Source organism: Calliphora vicina, chromosome 4, assembly GCF_958450345.1.
Source record: "Calliphora vicina chromosome 4, idCalVici1.1, whole genome shotgun sequence".
Classification (NCBI taxonomy): domain Eukaryota; kingdom Metazoa; phylum Arthropoda; class Insecta; order Diptera; family Calliphoridae; genus Calliphora; species Calliphora vicina.
The window spans coordinates 118,204,535-118,220,512 of NC_088783.1; the positions used below are offsets into that span (position 1 = coordinate 118,204,535).

The following is a 15,978-nucleotide window of genomic DNA, read 5'->3' on the forward strand; positions in this document are numbered from 1 at the left end:
TTAAATAAAAATATTGGAAAAAAATTAAAAATTAAAATAAAATATAAAAAATTAAAAAAATATTCGAATAAAATGAACCAAAAATATTATTCGAAAAAAATTATTTCTTCAAACACATAAAAATTTTCGAAAAAAATTATTAAGAAATTGATGTTAATAAAATGAAGGACCAAATTCCTATAAGAAATTATAAAATATTCGAATAAAATAAAGGGGCATGAGAAAAATATTCGAATAATATTTCGTTTTTAACGAATTTCGAATAAAATGTATTAAGTATAAATTTAATACAAAATTTCTATAAATAAAAAAAAAAATATTCGAATAAAATTTAACCGGATAAAATGATCGGGTTTTAATTAATCGGATAAAATGAGAAGAAAAAAATTATTTTTGTAATAGATTAGCATTAAATTTAATAAACTTTATTTTAAGTGCATAAAAATATTCGAATAAAATTATTTGATTTTTTTTTTACTTAATTGTATTTTTCAATTAAAATAAAATAAAAAATTAAAAAAATATTCGAATAAAATGAACCAAAAATAATATTCGAACAAAATTATTTCTTTAAATAAAAAGATTCGAAAAAAAATTAAAATAAAGAACAAAATAAAATATTAAAAATTAAAAAAAAAATATTCGAATAAAATGAACCAAAAATATTATTCGAATAAAATTATTTCTTCAAATACATAAAAATTTTCGAAAAAAATGAAGCGGAAAAATTATTGAAAAAAGTAAATTATTAAGAAATTGATGTTAATAAAATGAAGGACCAAATTCGTATAAGAAAATTATAAAATATTCGATTAAAATAAAGGGGCATGAGAAAAATATTCGAATATTTCGTTTTTAACGTATTTCGAATAAAATGTATTAAGTATAAATTTATTACAAACTTTCTATAAATAAAAAAAAATATTCGAATAAAATTTAACCGGATAAAAGTATCGGGTTTAATTAATCGGATAAAGTATGATGATTTCGTTTAAGAAAAATTTAATAAACATTATTTTAAGTACATAAAAATATTCGAATAAAATTAATCGGATAAAATTATTCGAATAATATTGATTTTTTATTTGAATAAAATTATTTTTTTTTTATTTTTTTAAAAGAAAATACAATTAAAATGAAAAAAAAAACAAAATTTAAAAAAATATTCGATTAAAATGAGCCGATTTGATAAAATTATTGAGAATATTATTCGAATAAAATTATTTGATTTTTAAATAATTTTAATTAGGAAAATTTCCACAAAAAAATTCAATAAAGAGAAACATTAAAATTGTCTTAAATAAGAGTTTTCGAATAATTAATCGGATAAATTTATTCGAAAAAAAAAAATTGAGTTCTATATTCCGCTGAGCTAAATATTATAAAGTATATTTTTAAAAAATATTGAAAACTATTTTTGGAAATAAAAACTTTTTTTGAATGAAAAAAAATGTTCAAAAAATCAATGTAGTCGTGTCGTGAGGTAGTCGGCTCACAATGTCTTATATCTCAGCCATTTGTAAGACGATTTTCTCGATTTCGCCATCTATAACGATCCAGTTGGAGGAACAAACTGGAATTTTGTGAAACATATGTAAAGATTTAAAATTAGAATATTTCCCAGCGTTATGAAGCTGTTTAAATAATTTCCATTGAATACCGCAAAACAAATTGCTATTGAATTAATAATTCATGTTTAATATAATCTTAAAAATAAATTTTATTACTTCCAAGTATGTACTTCAAATGCCATTAAAAAGAAAAACAAATCTGTCTAAAGAAACCCAACAAATTCCCACGAAAGAAATTATAAAACTCAATTAAAAGCATTATAAACGTTTATTATATTTTCAAAACAATTGTTTGGGCCAATAATGATAACATCTCTTATGGCAGTTAGAGGTTTTTGTTTATAGATTAGCAATTTTTTTTTAAATAAAAATAAAAAGTTTTGATATGAACAACGTCATGGTTTTTAAACCAACAAAACTAAAGGCCAATAATGCCTATAACAACACGTCTTGAAAGTCTGTTTTGTGGAGCAAGAGAGAAAAAAATGAAATGGTGAAAAAGCTTATCAATGAGATAACTAAGGGTAAAAAATCGTTTAAATATTTTAATACAGAGGCAACGATACTATTATACAGTTATCAAAACACTTGAACAGTTGAAGATATCGGACCCAGAATCAACTCAAGTAGTTTAAAACAAAACAGAAAGAAAGTTGGCTGTAGTCTATTTGGAACTGTTGAACAATATAGTAAAACAAGTTAACATGAAGACCTGCTGTTTGTATCAATTGGTTGTAATATTGGTAATATGTTCTACGTTATTTATAACACATGTTCAAACAAAGGCAATTGTAAGTTTTGAATAAAAAAAATTAAAAATAAATAAACAAAATTTAATAAAAGGACTATTTTTAGGAAGGGCGCATTATATCCGGCACAGCAGCTGCACCCAATCAATTTCCTTATCATGTTATTTTGAAAAAAGATGAATATGACAGTGTACGTTGTGGTGGTTCCATTATTTCTGATAGCTGGGTTCTAACCGCTGCTCATTGTACCTCCGGCTTCACATCTATGCTGTTGGTATTTGGCACCATAGAACTGGCTAATGATGCCATTAATATGACGGCTACACAATTTTTTATCCATCCCCAATACAATGCCACCAACTTGAACAATGATGTTTCACTTATTCAACTACCTACACCACTGACCTTCACCAGCAGCATACAACCCATTACTTTGGTTACTTCGTTGCAGGCTGCCAATGGTTTTATTGGTGATCAAGCCACTATTACCGGATTTGGTTTGATGGACGATGAATATCTGGATTATTCGGAAGTGTTATTATTTGCTCAAGTACAAATTGTCAAGAATAGTGTTTGTTCAATTGAATTTGGCAATGATGTGGTAAAAGATTCAACTCTTTGTGCCAAAGGTGCCAATGGCAGCAACATGTCAATTTGCAGTGGTGATTCTGGTGGTGCTTTGGTTTGGCAAAACGTAGATGGTTCTTATGTACAAATTGGCATTAATTCGTTTGTAGCGGAAGACCAGTGCACGGATAGTCTGCCCTCGGGTTATGTAAGATTATCTTCATATTTGACTTTTATTTCTAGTGTTAGTGGTATTAATGTTAGTTGAAGGTGAAAATAAATGGAAAATGTATTTTATTGCAAAGAAAATAGATATTTTTCTTTTGAAAAAAAAACAAGTGATATTTCATTTATCACATTATCTTAAAATAGATAAAGATTGATAAAAAAAAATTTATTTTGGTGAAAGAATTTTGTAAAAAAAAAATTGGGTTAAAAATACTTTTCATGATTTTGATCCATTGTAGGTCCAAATTGCTATACCGTTATATGTATGTATATCCATATATATCTTTAAAAAATTGGGGTATTCGTGAACCAGGTCTATAACCTACATATTGATATATCAATCAAGTTTGTAAGTTATTTGGGGCCTTTGAAAAGTTGATTTCAACAGACTCCCAAAAACTAGGGTTACAAAATATTTTTCCCGATTTTAATCCATTGTAGGTCAGACTTACTATGGCGTTATACACTGCGTTGCAAAGGTTTTTGAAATATCTATCATTAGATATCCACATTGCTTATTATAATGATTTTGTAATTCAGATCTAGATCGAGGTTGTCCTGGTTTTTTTTCTTATATCTCAGCCATTTGTGGTCCGATTTTCTAGATTTTAAATAGTAACCGAACCAGGTCTATAGCGGATATATTGAGGTATGAAACATTTATGTAAATTATTTGGGGGCTACGGAAAGTTGATTTCAACATACAAACGGACATATCGTTATGTCCTAAACAAAGTTATCAAATAAGAAATTCATTAAAAATTATAAATAAATAAACATTTTAAGCAATCATTAACTAAGTATTATTAAAAAAGAAACAAGAAACAGATAATTTTCAAAAATTACAGGTTAATTAAAAAAAACGGCTGATATTTTTTAGAAGTTATATTAAAAAAAAATTAATATTTCTAACTTTTAATAACCCCTATCATGAAAAACATGTGAAATGTATGTTCCCATGAAATATCCATTTCCCTGGAAGGGAAAATTGCTATCGTGATATTCCCCTGAACTTTTCATTCACAATAGTTGATTTTGTTCGTAACAGCTGTTTATTGTTTACAAAATTCCATCTAAAAATTTCCCAACATGGGGAATTGTTTCACGTGAACAAAGTTTATGAACGAAAAATGGGAAAAGGGAACATATTTTATGTGAAATATTCACCCCTATCGCGAATCAATATTTCACATGCAATATTTTCCCTTTTCCTTTTTGCGTTCATCAACTTTGTTCACGTGAAAAAATTCCCCTTGTTGTGAAATTTTTAGATGGAATTTTGTAAACAATAAACAGCTGCTACGAACAAAATCAACTATTGTGAATGTAAAGTTCATCGTGATATTCCCGATAGCAATTTTCCCTTCGAGGGAAATGGATATTTCATGGGAACAAAATTTCACATGTTATTGCCGATAGGGGTGATTGATTCGCGATAGGGGTGAAGCACTCTCTAATACATATAAAACAAAACTTGAAAGGTTCTGAATTTTCTGCAGTCACGTATAAGGAATTAAATTTAATTTCTTTTAATTCTCAGAATTTTTATATGTTTTAAAATGTTTTGAAAATCTTGATAAGATAAAACCAAAAAAATATTATTAAACAGAGAAGCAAAAGTAATCAGATTTTAATTTGCAATTAACACAAGTATAAAATGTGTATTAAATAATGAATGAAAAAAAAAAGTTAAACAAATCAACTGAAGTGGGAAGTACAAATTGTTAAAATTTTTAGCAATATTTGTATAACGCAAGATAATGTATAAAAATAACACTAAATGGAATTAAATAAATTAATTAAAAATTGGAAAATATAATTAATTACAAATTTGTAAAAAAAATTTAGAGGAACATTATGGAATTTTTGTGTGAAACTTATTTTTTCATAGGGAACTAAATGGAAAATGGTAAAACATCAAAAAATTTTATAGAAAATCAATAAAAATTTAGGTGGGCTAAAAACCATAATGAATTTGCAATTCTGTTGATATTAAAAGAGGAGGAACGAAATGGAATTCGGTGAAACATCAACAAATTTTATAAAATATCAATAAAATTTAGATGGTTTATAAAAACTATCACAAAATCGCACTTCTGTTGATATTAAAAGGGGAGGAACGTAATGGAATTCGGTGAAACATCAATAAATTTTATAACAAGTCAATAAAAATTTAGATGGTTTATAAAAACTATAATAAAATCGCACTTCTGTTGATATTAAAAGGAGAGGAACGAAATGGAATTCGATGAAACACAAAAAAAATCATTAGAAATCTATAAAAATTTAGGTGAAATATGAAAAAAATATACTTTTGCTCAGGAAACTAAATGGAAATTGGTGAAACATCGAAAAAATTTATAGTAAATCAATAAAAATTTAGGTGGGCTATAAAACCATAATGAATTCGCAATTCTGTTGATATTAAAAGGAGAGGAACGAAATGGAATTCGGTGAAACATCAACAAATTTTATAACAAATCAATAAAAATTTAGATTGTTTATAAAAATTATAATAAAATCGCACTTCTGTTGATATTAAAAGGAGAGGAACGAAATGGAATTCGGTGAAACACAAAAAAATCATTGGAAATCAATAAAAATTTAGGTGAGGTATGAAAAAAATATATATTTGTTCAGGAAACTAAATGGAAATTGGTGAAACATCGAAAAAATTTATAGTAAATCAATAAAATTTTAGGTGGGCTATAAAAACTCTATTAAATCAGCACTTCTGTTGATATTAAAAGAGGAGGAACGAAATGGAATTTTGTGAAACATCAAGAAATTTTATAATAAATGAATAAACATTTAGATGGTGTATAAAAACTATAATAAAATCGCACTTCTGTTGATATTAAAAGGAGAGGAGCGAAATGGAATTCGGTGAAACACAAAAAAATGATTGGAAATCAATTAAAATTTATGTGAGGTATGAAAAAAATATATATTTGTTCAGGAAACTAAATGGAAATTGGTGAAACATCGAAAAAATTTATAGTAAATCAATAAAAATTTAGGTGTGCTATAAAAACTATAATAAATCAGCACTTCTGTTGATATTAAAAGGGGAGGAACGAAATGGAATTTTGTGAAACATCAAGAAATTTTATAATAAATGAATAAACATTTAGATGGTGTATAAAAACTATCATAAAATCGCACTTCTGCTGGCATTAAAAGGGGTGGAATAAAATGGAATTCCTTGAAACATCAACAATAAAAAAATTTGTAATAACTAGGAATGAATTGAAAACCCTGAATCATAGCGAATATCATCTACAGCCAAGAACTAAATATGTCTGAATGCCCCTATTGCACTGCACTTTCAAACAAGTTCAAGTCTAAGGCCTTAAAATAATAACAAATGAAAAACTACGTCAGTATTTCTATTTCTTTTACCAACTGTTTAAACAATTACTTTGTTTTTTTGTTCTGTTCATTGATATCAATAACATGTAAAATTTATAAACAAACATTGTAAATCAACATAGACTACTTGTCTATCATAATTAAGTACATAATAAACTGATTAAATAATAGCTATAAAAAAAAACTTAATTAAAAACTTAAACTCACCCTAGATAATCTCCACATGCATTTGGTGGAAAAGTTTTCACCATAATCCCTCAAAATAACATAGAATATACAATTCTTAGTACCAGAACCCATAGTACTTTTGTCCATGGAACCGCAAATCAATTCGGAATTACGTATAATAACCCCTGGAAATAGAAAGTTTTTTCTAATTCAATGAAACTTTTTTTAAACATTTTTTTTACTCACATGAATCTTTGGCACACAAATCATAATTGCCCGTATAATTTCTGCCTTTAGTGATTAAATTCACTTTAACCGGACATTGTTTATTGGGCTTTAATAGCAAACTAAAGATTTGTTTACCCGTCCAAAGTTTACGTGGCTTGAGTATGGCTGGTGGTGGCATATCAATATGCATATTAGCATCTGGTCCAGCCAAAAAGCAGGCCGCCAATTGCATGGCCTGTTCGCGGGTCAAAAATTCATCTTTTTGAGTCAACAAATAACCGCCCGTTATGAAATCTTGAGTGGCTGCTATAAGAATTTCTCCATTTTTGGGTGTAACCAAATTAGATTTATTACCCATCAATATTAAGGCCTCTGCTCGGGCCTCTTCGGTTTGGGGTAAATGTAAATTCATTTCATCACCATCAAAATCAGCATTGTAGGGAGTACAGGCACACTCATTGAAACGGAACGTTCTTTGGGGCTGCACTTTGGCTTGATGACACATAATGGACATTTTATGCAAAGAAGGTTGACGATTGAATAAAACTATATCGCCATCACATAAATGACGTTCCACTATATCGCCACACTTTAAATCATGAGCAACTTTATCACGATTACCATAGGCCAAGTATTTTTTAAACGTTGAACCTCTTTGTTGCACATAATTTGCGCCCGGATGTACATTGGGGCCATTCTTGACTAACTCTTTCATTTTCTGTATATTAGCTGGATTTACACGCTCGGGATAAGTTAAAATTTTAGCTACTCTTTCGGGTACACCTACTTGATGTATCATAAGATTGGGATCGGGTGAAATGACGGTACGTCCTGAGAAGTCAACACGTTTGCCGGAAAGATTACCACGAAAACGACCCTGTTTGCCTTTAAGACGTTGCACTAAACCTCGTGTGGTTTTTTTGGGTGCCATGTTGAGGGGAATGCCAGAAATCTCACTGTGAAAGTAGAGAGCCACATGCAGTTGCAAGAAGTCCCAATCTTCTTGGATGAGCTCAATTTTACCGCCACCAGTCATGTGTTTCTGTATAACGTCATTGATGAGAAGAATTTCACTTTGTTTCATTGTCAAATCGTCTTCAGTTCTAAAAGAAATGAAACGAATACACATATTAAAGACGTTTTCAGATTCCGTAAAGTTTTATTTCGTAGAAAAAATAGCAAAATTTGGTAATTTTTTTCCAACGACCCATAAGATTCTTAGTTTTTATCTTTAAATTATTAAAAATATTCCAAAAAACTTTGTTTACTTACGTTCCCGCTTTAACTTCCGAAACCACCGAAGGTCTTATGCACACCGGCGGCACAAAGACCCGAGTCACAATTAAATTCGAGGGATTAGCACCTTCGCAAGTCATACCCAGCAGAGGAATATCACGTTTTGGAATACTTTTGAATAGCTCCAATACCGTTAATGGATTTAATTCTTCCATATGATTGTAATTAGGCAGCATTTGATTCAATTCACGATTATTATCTGTAGCCGCCAGCAATTCATCCAAATCTTTGTGCATTAGAGCATCCTGTTTCTTGCCCTTATAGGGATCATGCAAAATTTTCAATAATCCAGGACCTTTTTTCACACCGCCATTAATGGCTTCACAATTAGGACATTTCGTTTGCTTTTTAGCCTTGGTCAGGATTTGGCCATGCAAAGCTTTTTTGGCCAAATAGGAGAAATTCGGATTGAGCAACTTTTTCTCATACACTTTCTTTTCGGTATCTTTGAGCATGACATGGGAACATGATTTACAAATCATTTGTAATATATTAATGGTGGAGCGAAAATGTCCTATGTGAAATACCGGCAACGATAAATCCAAATAACCAAAATGTCCTATGCACTCATTAAGTCCTTGGCCACATGTCTCACAGCTGGAGTCTTTGCTGCTGACGCCCATGCGACGATCCAAAACACCATTGGGCACTGGCTGACGTTGAGCCTGATAGAGATTTTTCGAAACAATGCGTAAGTGAGACTCCTGCTGTATCTCCTCGGGACTGCTAATGCTAAATTGCACATGTGATCTAAAATAAACATTAAATATGAGTTTTTCAATTTGTTTTTTTAACACTACTAAAAAATATTACATTTTTTTAATCACATCTGCCTCACGGAACTGTTCTTTAGGCATTTTTATTAATTATTTATCAGTTTTTAATGAAATTTTATAAAATTTTCATTGAAATTTAGAAGATTCTAACGAAATTAACGCGTGCTAAACAAAAAACTAACAATGTTTACATTTTTTTTTGAACAAGGGCTGCCTAGTTTTGTAGTTAGTCTGAGAATAATGTATTGAAGAAGAATTAATAGGGAAATTATTACCCTAAAATTAATTTCTAGTAGTAAAGTTAAGAAAATTATTTAAAATTCATGTCTTTGGTAATTTTTAATGACAACACATATTTTTCTTTAAATTAATGCTTTTTTTTAATTATTTAAATCAAATTTAATTATTTATTTTGAATTTATTTATATATTGCAGCAGGTGTTGGCAACTCTAGCTTTAACAATTACTCTCTTTTTTTGAGAGAGACCGGCGAAAATGTTGCCACACTGCAAAATGTTTATTTTGCAACCAGTGTTGCCAGACAAAGTTTACCTCATGTCCCCAATTTGAAAGTCGATGTCCCCAAAAAATCCCCATTTCAAAATTTAAATCCCCAAGTTTGTACCCGTAAGTTTATATGTATTTTTAAAAAAACAAAATTAAAAAAAAAAACTTATATTATATTGTTAATACAAAATTTTACTATTGTCCGTTTTACAAAAAGTTGATTCATCGATTTTGGAACAACTTGTTTAGAAGATATTATTTTTTAGGACTCCTTGAGAAATCAAGAGTTTTTAATATTCGATTTTTAAAATGTAGGGGTTTGAATTTTTTATCCCAAAAAATTATGTTTTTTTAAAAAATGTAAATTCAGTTCACCTTTTAGTACATAATTAAGATTCGAATTTAGAACTTTAACTTAATTTGCAATACAATTGATATATAAGATGGATACTGTATTCGATTATAGCCATGTCCGTCTGACTGTCTATCTGTAGAAATCAACTTTCCGAAGCCCCCAAATAACTTACATACCCGATTCATACATCAATATCTCCGGAATTCTTCCGGCTCGGTTGCTGTTTAAAATCTAGAAAATCGGTCCAGATATAAGGAAAAAACCAGGACAACCTCTATTTTTGACCTATATCTAGATTACTATGACCATAGTATGTTGGACCCATTGTAGGGTCAAAAACGGAAAAAATATTTTTTAACCCGATTTTTTTTCACCAAATTTTTTTTTACTAAATATTAAAAAAAAATTTTAAAAAAAAAATTTAAATTTAAAAAACAATTTGAAAAAAAAAATTTAAAAAATGTTGCCTCTAAAAAGCCTTTAAGGCGCTGAGGCATAATTTATAATTTGAATTTTTTGTAATGAATAAAGAAAAAAACCCTTAAAAAAAATTAAAAAAACTACTTTTAAAAATAAAAATTAATTTTGTTTACTTAAAAATATTTAAAATTTTTATTTTGAAGTATAATTTGGTGAAGGGTATATAAGATTCGGCACAGCCGAGTTTTTCAGTGCTATATAATTTTTCTTATTTAAATGATGATAGAATTATGGTAGCAATACTAAATGTCAAACAATTATCGATAATTTTGCATAAAACAGGTGTTCAACCAAAACAAAAATTTGTACGTTTTACCCAATAAAAAAATTAAAGTTTATTAAAAAATAAAATTATTGGTAAGAAAATGGACAAAGAAGACACCGCATCGGAAGTGGAGTTTTTGCTTTGGAGTTTATGAAACTTAAATAAATTTTAAATAACTAACGTTGGCCATTTAAGTACCATTTAAAAGAGCACTGAAAAACTCATTGAAATAGAACATAAAGATAATTAATATTTAAATACGAATTCAAAAAATAGCTCTTAGAGAATGATTCAGCTTTGTATTTTTAGCAAGAATTTAAAACAATTTAACATCTGTGAACATTTTTTGAAACCTTTTTTTAATTTTTAGATTATCAAAGTAAATTGTGGCCTGGGAGCAAAAAAAGTCTCGAAATGCATATCTAAAATTTTTGTCATTTTCGTCAAATTCTGAAGAAATGTAATTAACATTTTTAATTACCGATACAAGCACTATAAAATTTAAATAAAGAATGTCTAAAAATGTAAAATCCCCAAAAATGCATGTAAATCCCCAAATTTTGTTAAAATCCCCAAATCCCTCCCCACGAAATTCTGTCCCCAAAAAAATCTTGAAATCCCCAGTTTGGGGACAAATCCCCACATCTGGCTACACTGTTTGCAACATATGTTTAGAGATGCCAGTCGGTACTGATATAAATGAATACCGACATGTGGGATTTAAAAATAAATACCGATATCGAAAACTGGGATTTTGTAATCTCTAAAAATTAGTATTAAAAATTTAAGTTTTATTATTTAAAATATATTTTCAGGGGAATTAAAAGAAATAAATCGTTTAAAAATCGAGTAAATATCTTAAATTGGCATAACAAATAAAACATTTAAAATAAATTTTAATTTGTTCAAGAAAATTAATGAAAAGTTTTGATTTTCAAATATAAAAATTCCTTTAAAATTTAAATTAAAGAATATTTAGTATAATAAATATCAGAAAACTATTATTATTAAATTATTTTTTATGGCAATCATTTGTTTTATTTAGTTTTTTATATTAAATCACTTTAATTTAGAAGTTTTCTTTCTTTTTTAATAAAATTAGGTACTTTCATCCTGGCAGAATTTGCATTGTTCTCGCTTTTCGCTTCTGCCAAAAGATTAATCATTCATCATCGTGAATAAATCTTAAAATTTCCCTGGCTCCCAATAAAGCTCTTGGCAACATATTGTTGGGGCTTTTTGGAGATATAATTGGGGATTGACAAAAACTACTGGCAGCACCACTGCCCCCACATTAACTGTCAGTGAGAAATTTTCAGCAAATTGGGACGGCTGGTTACGCGACACGAAAAATATCACGAAAACGACTTGAAAATTTTCTATTTCACCATTGCTTAACAAAAAAAGTTTTTACAAAACGCCTTACCTAGTAAAAGCAATCGAATTTGGTGAAAAAATGTTGCGTCAGTTAAGCCGAGTCAGTGAACTGCCCAAAGTGGCCAAACAATTGCAAAAAGTAGGTTGTCTAATAACAAATAAACAATTGCATGTTCTGTGTTCGTTTAAGGCTCCATTGCCAGCCATAAGAGTCATAAATCAATGTTTTCCTAACCACGGACGTTTTAAATCAAGCTCATTTTTCGGTTTATTCCAGAGTTCAGCTATAGCCGGAACACAAAAATCCAACAATTATGCCACGGAAGCTACAGTGCAAGTGCAACGGGTAAGTTTAAGGCTGAAAAAGTGTGCGTTTCAAGAAAGAAAAAAAAGGTTACATAATTTTTTCCGTAAAGATTTTTTTCTTTATTATTGAATTTAAAGAAAATGTAAAGTGTAAAATGAGTTGTAAATTAGGTTTTCATGTTTAAGAAATAGTTTTTGAGGGAAATTAATAGTTTAGGCAAGCTGGAGCTTTGTGTTTGTGCCTAAAATGCAACATAAATATCAATCAAGGTCATTTTGTTTATATCAGCACAGATTTTTTTTTGTTATTCCTCTACCCCTTGCTTAACTAATGTCAAACATGCTGTCATTTTAATTACAGTGTCTTCTTCCCCTACTCTTCCTTTGTTAAGTAACTAATTTTCTTGTCATATAACGGTAAATAGTTGTATATTTATGTCTTTGTTGTTTTTTTAGGGTTTGTTTATTTTTAAAACGTCATTAATCATGCGTTTATAACCTCAATGGGAGGAAGCCCTTCAATTTTCCCCCTCTTTTCCGAAGAGTAGAAATTAGTATAAGAAAATGTTACATTCTTATCATTATTATGGGTAATTGTTGTTTATTATTATCTCTGTTGTCAGGTGGGGGGTATTTCAATAAATTTGTTTATTTCTTATCGTTTAATTTTTGGCGTTTAATTAAATTTGAGTTTTTATAGCAATTGTGTTTGTTATTGTTATTATTTTGTCTATGTGAAGAGGAGTACTAGGTCAATTTTTGTTTATTTTTGGTATAAATTGCGAACAAGTCATTGAACGCAAAATTAGCGGCTTTTTATTTCAAGTATGTACAACTAATAAACAATAACATTTTGAATCAAAATATTGAATTATTTTATAAATAATTTTTAAATTTTAAAAGAATTTTTTGTTGAAAAATAATAGAATTAACAATTTTAAATAAAATTTAATTTTTTTCGAAAAATTTTCAAATATTATTTTTTTCACCCAAAAATTTTTCCTACATTTTTTGATTTAAAAAATGTTAAATTTAAATATAATTATCTACAATATTTTTTTTAGCCCTTCAAATTGCATCGTTTGGACAAGGGACCCGAAACTACCGTCAAATTAACAAAAGAAGAAGCCGTCAAATACTATACACAATTGCAAACCATTAGACGTATTGAGACCTCTGCTGGTAATTTGTATAAAGAAAAGATTATTCGTGGTTTCTGTCACTTGTACTCCGGCCAAGAAGCCTGTGCTGTGGGTATGTTTTGAAAAAACTTAGTTGTGGATAACATCCAACATTTCATCAATTCATTTTATTTTCTATAGGCATGAAGGCAGCCATGCGTGATGTGGACAATATCATTTCGGCTTATCGTGTGCACGGTTGGACCTATTTGATGGGTGTACCGCCCGCAAAAGTGTTGTCTGAATTGACTGGCCGTCAAAATGGTTGTGCCCGCGGCAAGGGTGGCTCTATGCACATGTACTCACCAAATTTCTTTGGTGGCAATGGCATTGTGGGAGCCCAGGTAAGAAAGATATTAATTTCTTGGATATGTACGATTGTTGATAATGACCTTGACATTATCAATTATTACATTGTAAAATTGAACTCAAGCTGGAATAAATTTTATTCTAAAATATGCAAATATTTCATATCTTTTGTAGTTCAAAAAATACTTTATTTGTTTTGTTGTAGGTGCCTTTGGGTGCTGGTGTAGCTTTGGCCTGCCAATACAAGGGCAATGGTGGCATGTGTTTGGCTTTGTATGGTGATGGTGCTGCCAATCAGGGTCAAGTGTTTGAAGCCTACAACATGGCCTATTTGTGGAAGTTGCCTTGCATTTTTGTGTGTGAAAACAATAACTATGGCATGGGTACCAGTGCTGAACGTGCCTCCTGCAACACCGACTACTATACACGCGGTGATGCTTTGCCCGGTATCTGGGTAGATGGCATGGACGTCTTGGCTGTACGCAGCGCCACCGAATTTGCCATCGATTATGTAAACAAACATGGTCCCCTTGTTATGGAAACAAATACCTATCGTTATTCCGGCCATTCTATGTCCGATCCCGGCACCAGTTATCGTACCCGCGAAGAAATCCAAGAAGTGCGCCAAAAACGTGATCCCATTACCTCATTCAAGGAGTTGGTCATTGAGTTGGGTCTCATGACAGCCGATGAGGTCAAAGCGATTGATGCTAAAGTGCGCAAGGAGATCGATGAAGCAACCGCCGCTGCTAAAGCTGATGCTGAATTACCACCCAGTGGCTTGTATACCGATGTCTATTCGCAATGTTTGGAGCCCAAGATACGTGGCATCGTTGATTTCAATCTTAAACACATTCAAGAAAACAAGGGAGTTAATCATTAAGTTTGCGCTCACCCATCACTCTCTTTATTCTTTTCAAAAAAAACTACTTCATCAACAGCGGACTTTTTGTTTTAATTATTAAGAAGAAATCAAACGGAAATGTATTTTAGCCAACGATATTAATTAAAAGTGAAATTTGATATTTTATTTTGTTAACTAATTCATTTTCTCTGTAAGTTAAAAGTATTTTACACAAAAGTTTAACTTAACTAATTGGCTGTTTTATTTTGTTATTAGTAAAAGAAACATATTATTTACACTCATCTCAAATTTGTTAGAAAAATAAAAACAATAAGAAAAATAAAAATGATTTCTGTAAATATTTCTTAGTTTTTGCAAAATACATTTTTAGTTTCTATAAGAATAAAAAAAAATACCATACAAATTAGACAAATTTAAATAAAACGAATAAAATAAACAATAAAATAATGATAAATAAAAATTTATTTTGATTTCATCATGGTTCCATTAAAAATTCCTTACATTTTATGGTTATATATCCAAAACATGAGTTCAGAGAAAAGTTATTTTTAGTTTGGCTTCCATATTATTAATTTTTATTGGTTATTAATTACAAAAATTTTAAAATTGGCTAAAATCCATTTTAACTAAAATTTCCCTTAAAGGGAATTTTTTCAAAAAAGGAAATTTTCAAAATTTATGTAAATTTTTAATTTTAATTCGTAAGAAACCACAAAAATCTTAAAATTTGGGAAAAATCCATTTTAACTAGAATTTCCCTTATGGGGAAATTTTCTCAAAAAAGGGAAATTTTAAAAATTTATCAAAATTTTTTATTTTTATTCGTTATAAGCCACAAATATTTTAAAATTTGGGAAAAATCCATTTTAACTAAAATTTCCCTTAAGGGGAAATTTTTTCAAAAAAGGGAAATTTTAAAAATTTATCCAATTATTTTATTTTTATTCGTTATAAACCACAAATATCTTAAAATTTGTGAAAAATTTCTTTTAACTAAAATTTCCCTTAAGGGGAAATTTTCTCAAAAAAGGGAAATTTTAAAAATTTATCCAAATTTTTTATTTTTATTCGTTATAAACCACAAATATCTTAAAATTTGTGAAAAATCCATTTTAACTAAAATTTCCCTTAAGGGGAAATTTTTTCAAAAAAGGGAAATTTTAAAAAATTATCCATTTTTTTATTTTTATTCGTTATAAACCACAAATATATTAAAATTTGGGAAAAATTTCTTTTACCTAAAATTTCCCTTAAGGGGAAATTTTTTAAAAAAAGGGAAATTTTAAAAATTTTTCCAATTTTTTAATTTTTATTCGTTATAAACCTAAAAAATCTTAAAATTTGTGAAAAATCCATTTTAACTAAAATTTCCCTTAAG

At 28.9% G+C, this 15,978-nt stretch overlaps 3 protein-coding genes across 4 annotated transcripts in view; 2 read left to right on the top strand and 1 right to left on the bottom strand.

Annotated features, from left to right (window-relative positions):
- Polr3A (RNA polymerase III subunit A) overlaps positions 1 to 9,132 on the bottom strand; it is a 31,463-nt gene extending 22,331 nt beyond the window's left edge. The window contains exons 1-4 of the mRNA XM_065510205.1: positions 8,993 to 9,132; positions 8,156 to 8,929; positions 6,902 to 7,986; positions 6,695 to 6,840 (exon numbers count right to left, since the gene is read on the bottom strand). Of these exons, the coding sequence (XP_065366277.1) occupies positions 6,695 to 6,840; positions 6,902 to 7,986; positions 8,156 to 8,929; positions 8,993 to 9,036 (2,049 nt within the window). The 5' untranslated portion in view covers positions 9,037 to 9,132. The remainder of the gene's footprint in view (positions 1 to 6,694; positions 6,841 to 6,901; positions 7,987 to 8,155; positions 8,930 to 8,992) is intronic.
- Positions 2,130 to 3,196, top strand: LOC135957036 (brachyurin-like). Its single transcript, XM_065507691.1, has 2 exons — positions 2,130 to 2,362; positions 2,427 to 3,196. The coding sequence occupies exons 1-2, from the start codon at positions 2,276 to 2,278 to the stop codon at positions 3,153 to 3,155; spliced, it is 816 nt and encodes a 271-aa protein (XP_065363763.1). The 5' UTR covers positions 2,130 to 2,275; the 3' UTR covers positions 3,156 to 3,196.
- Positions 9,133 to 11,874: 2,742 nt separating the features above from the next.
- Positions 11,875 to 15,060, top strand: LOC135957588 (pyruvate dehydrogenase E1 component subunit alpha, mitochondrial-like). 2 transcript variants are annotated; one of them, XM_065508366.1, is made up of 5 exons: positions 11,875 to 12,078; positions 12,217 to 12,285; positions 13,310 to 13,499; positions 13,568 to 13,770; positions 13,941 to 15,060. In XM_065508366.1, exons 1-5 carry the CDS (start codon positions 12,019 to 12,021, stop codon positions 14,616 to 14,618), a joined length of 1,200 nt encoding a protein of 399 aa, XP_065364438.1. In that variant the 5' UTR covers positions 11,875 to 12,018; the 3' UTR covers positions 14,619 to 15,060. The 2 variants fall into 2 exon arrangements, with proteins under 2 accessions (XP_065364438.1, XP_065364437.1); XM_065508365.1 differs by having other exon boundaries at positions 11,875 to 12,285.
- Positions 15,061 to 15,978: the final 918 nt, after the last annotated feature.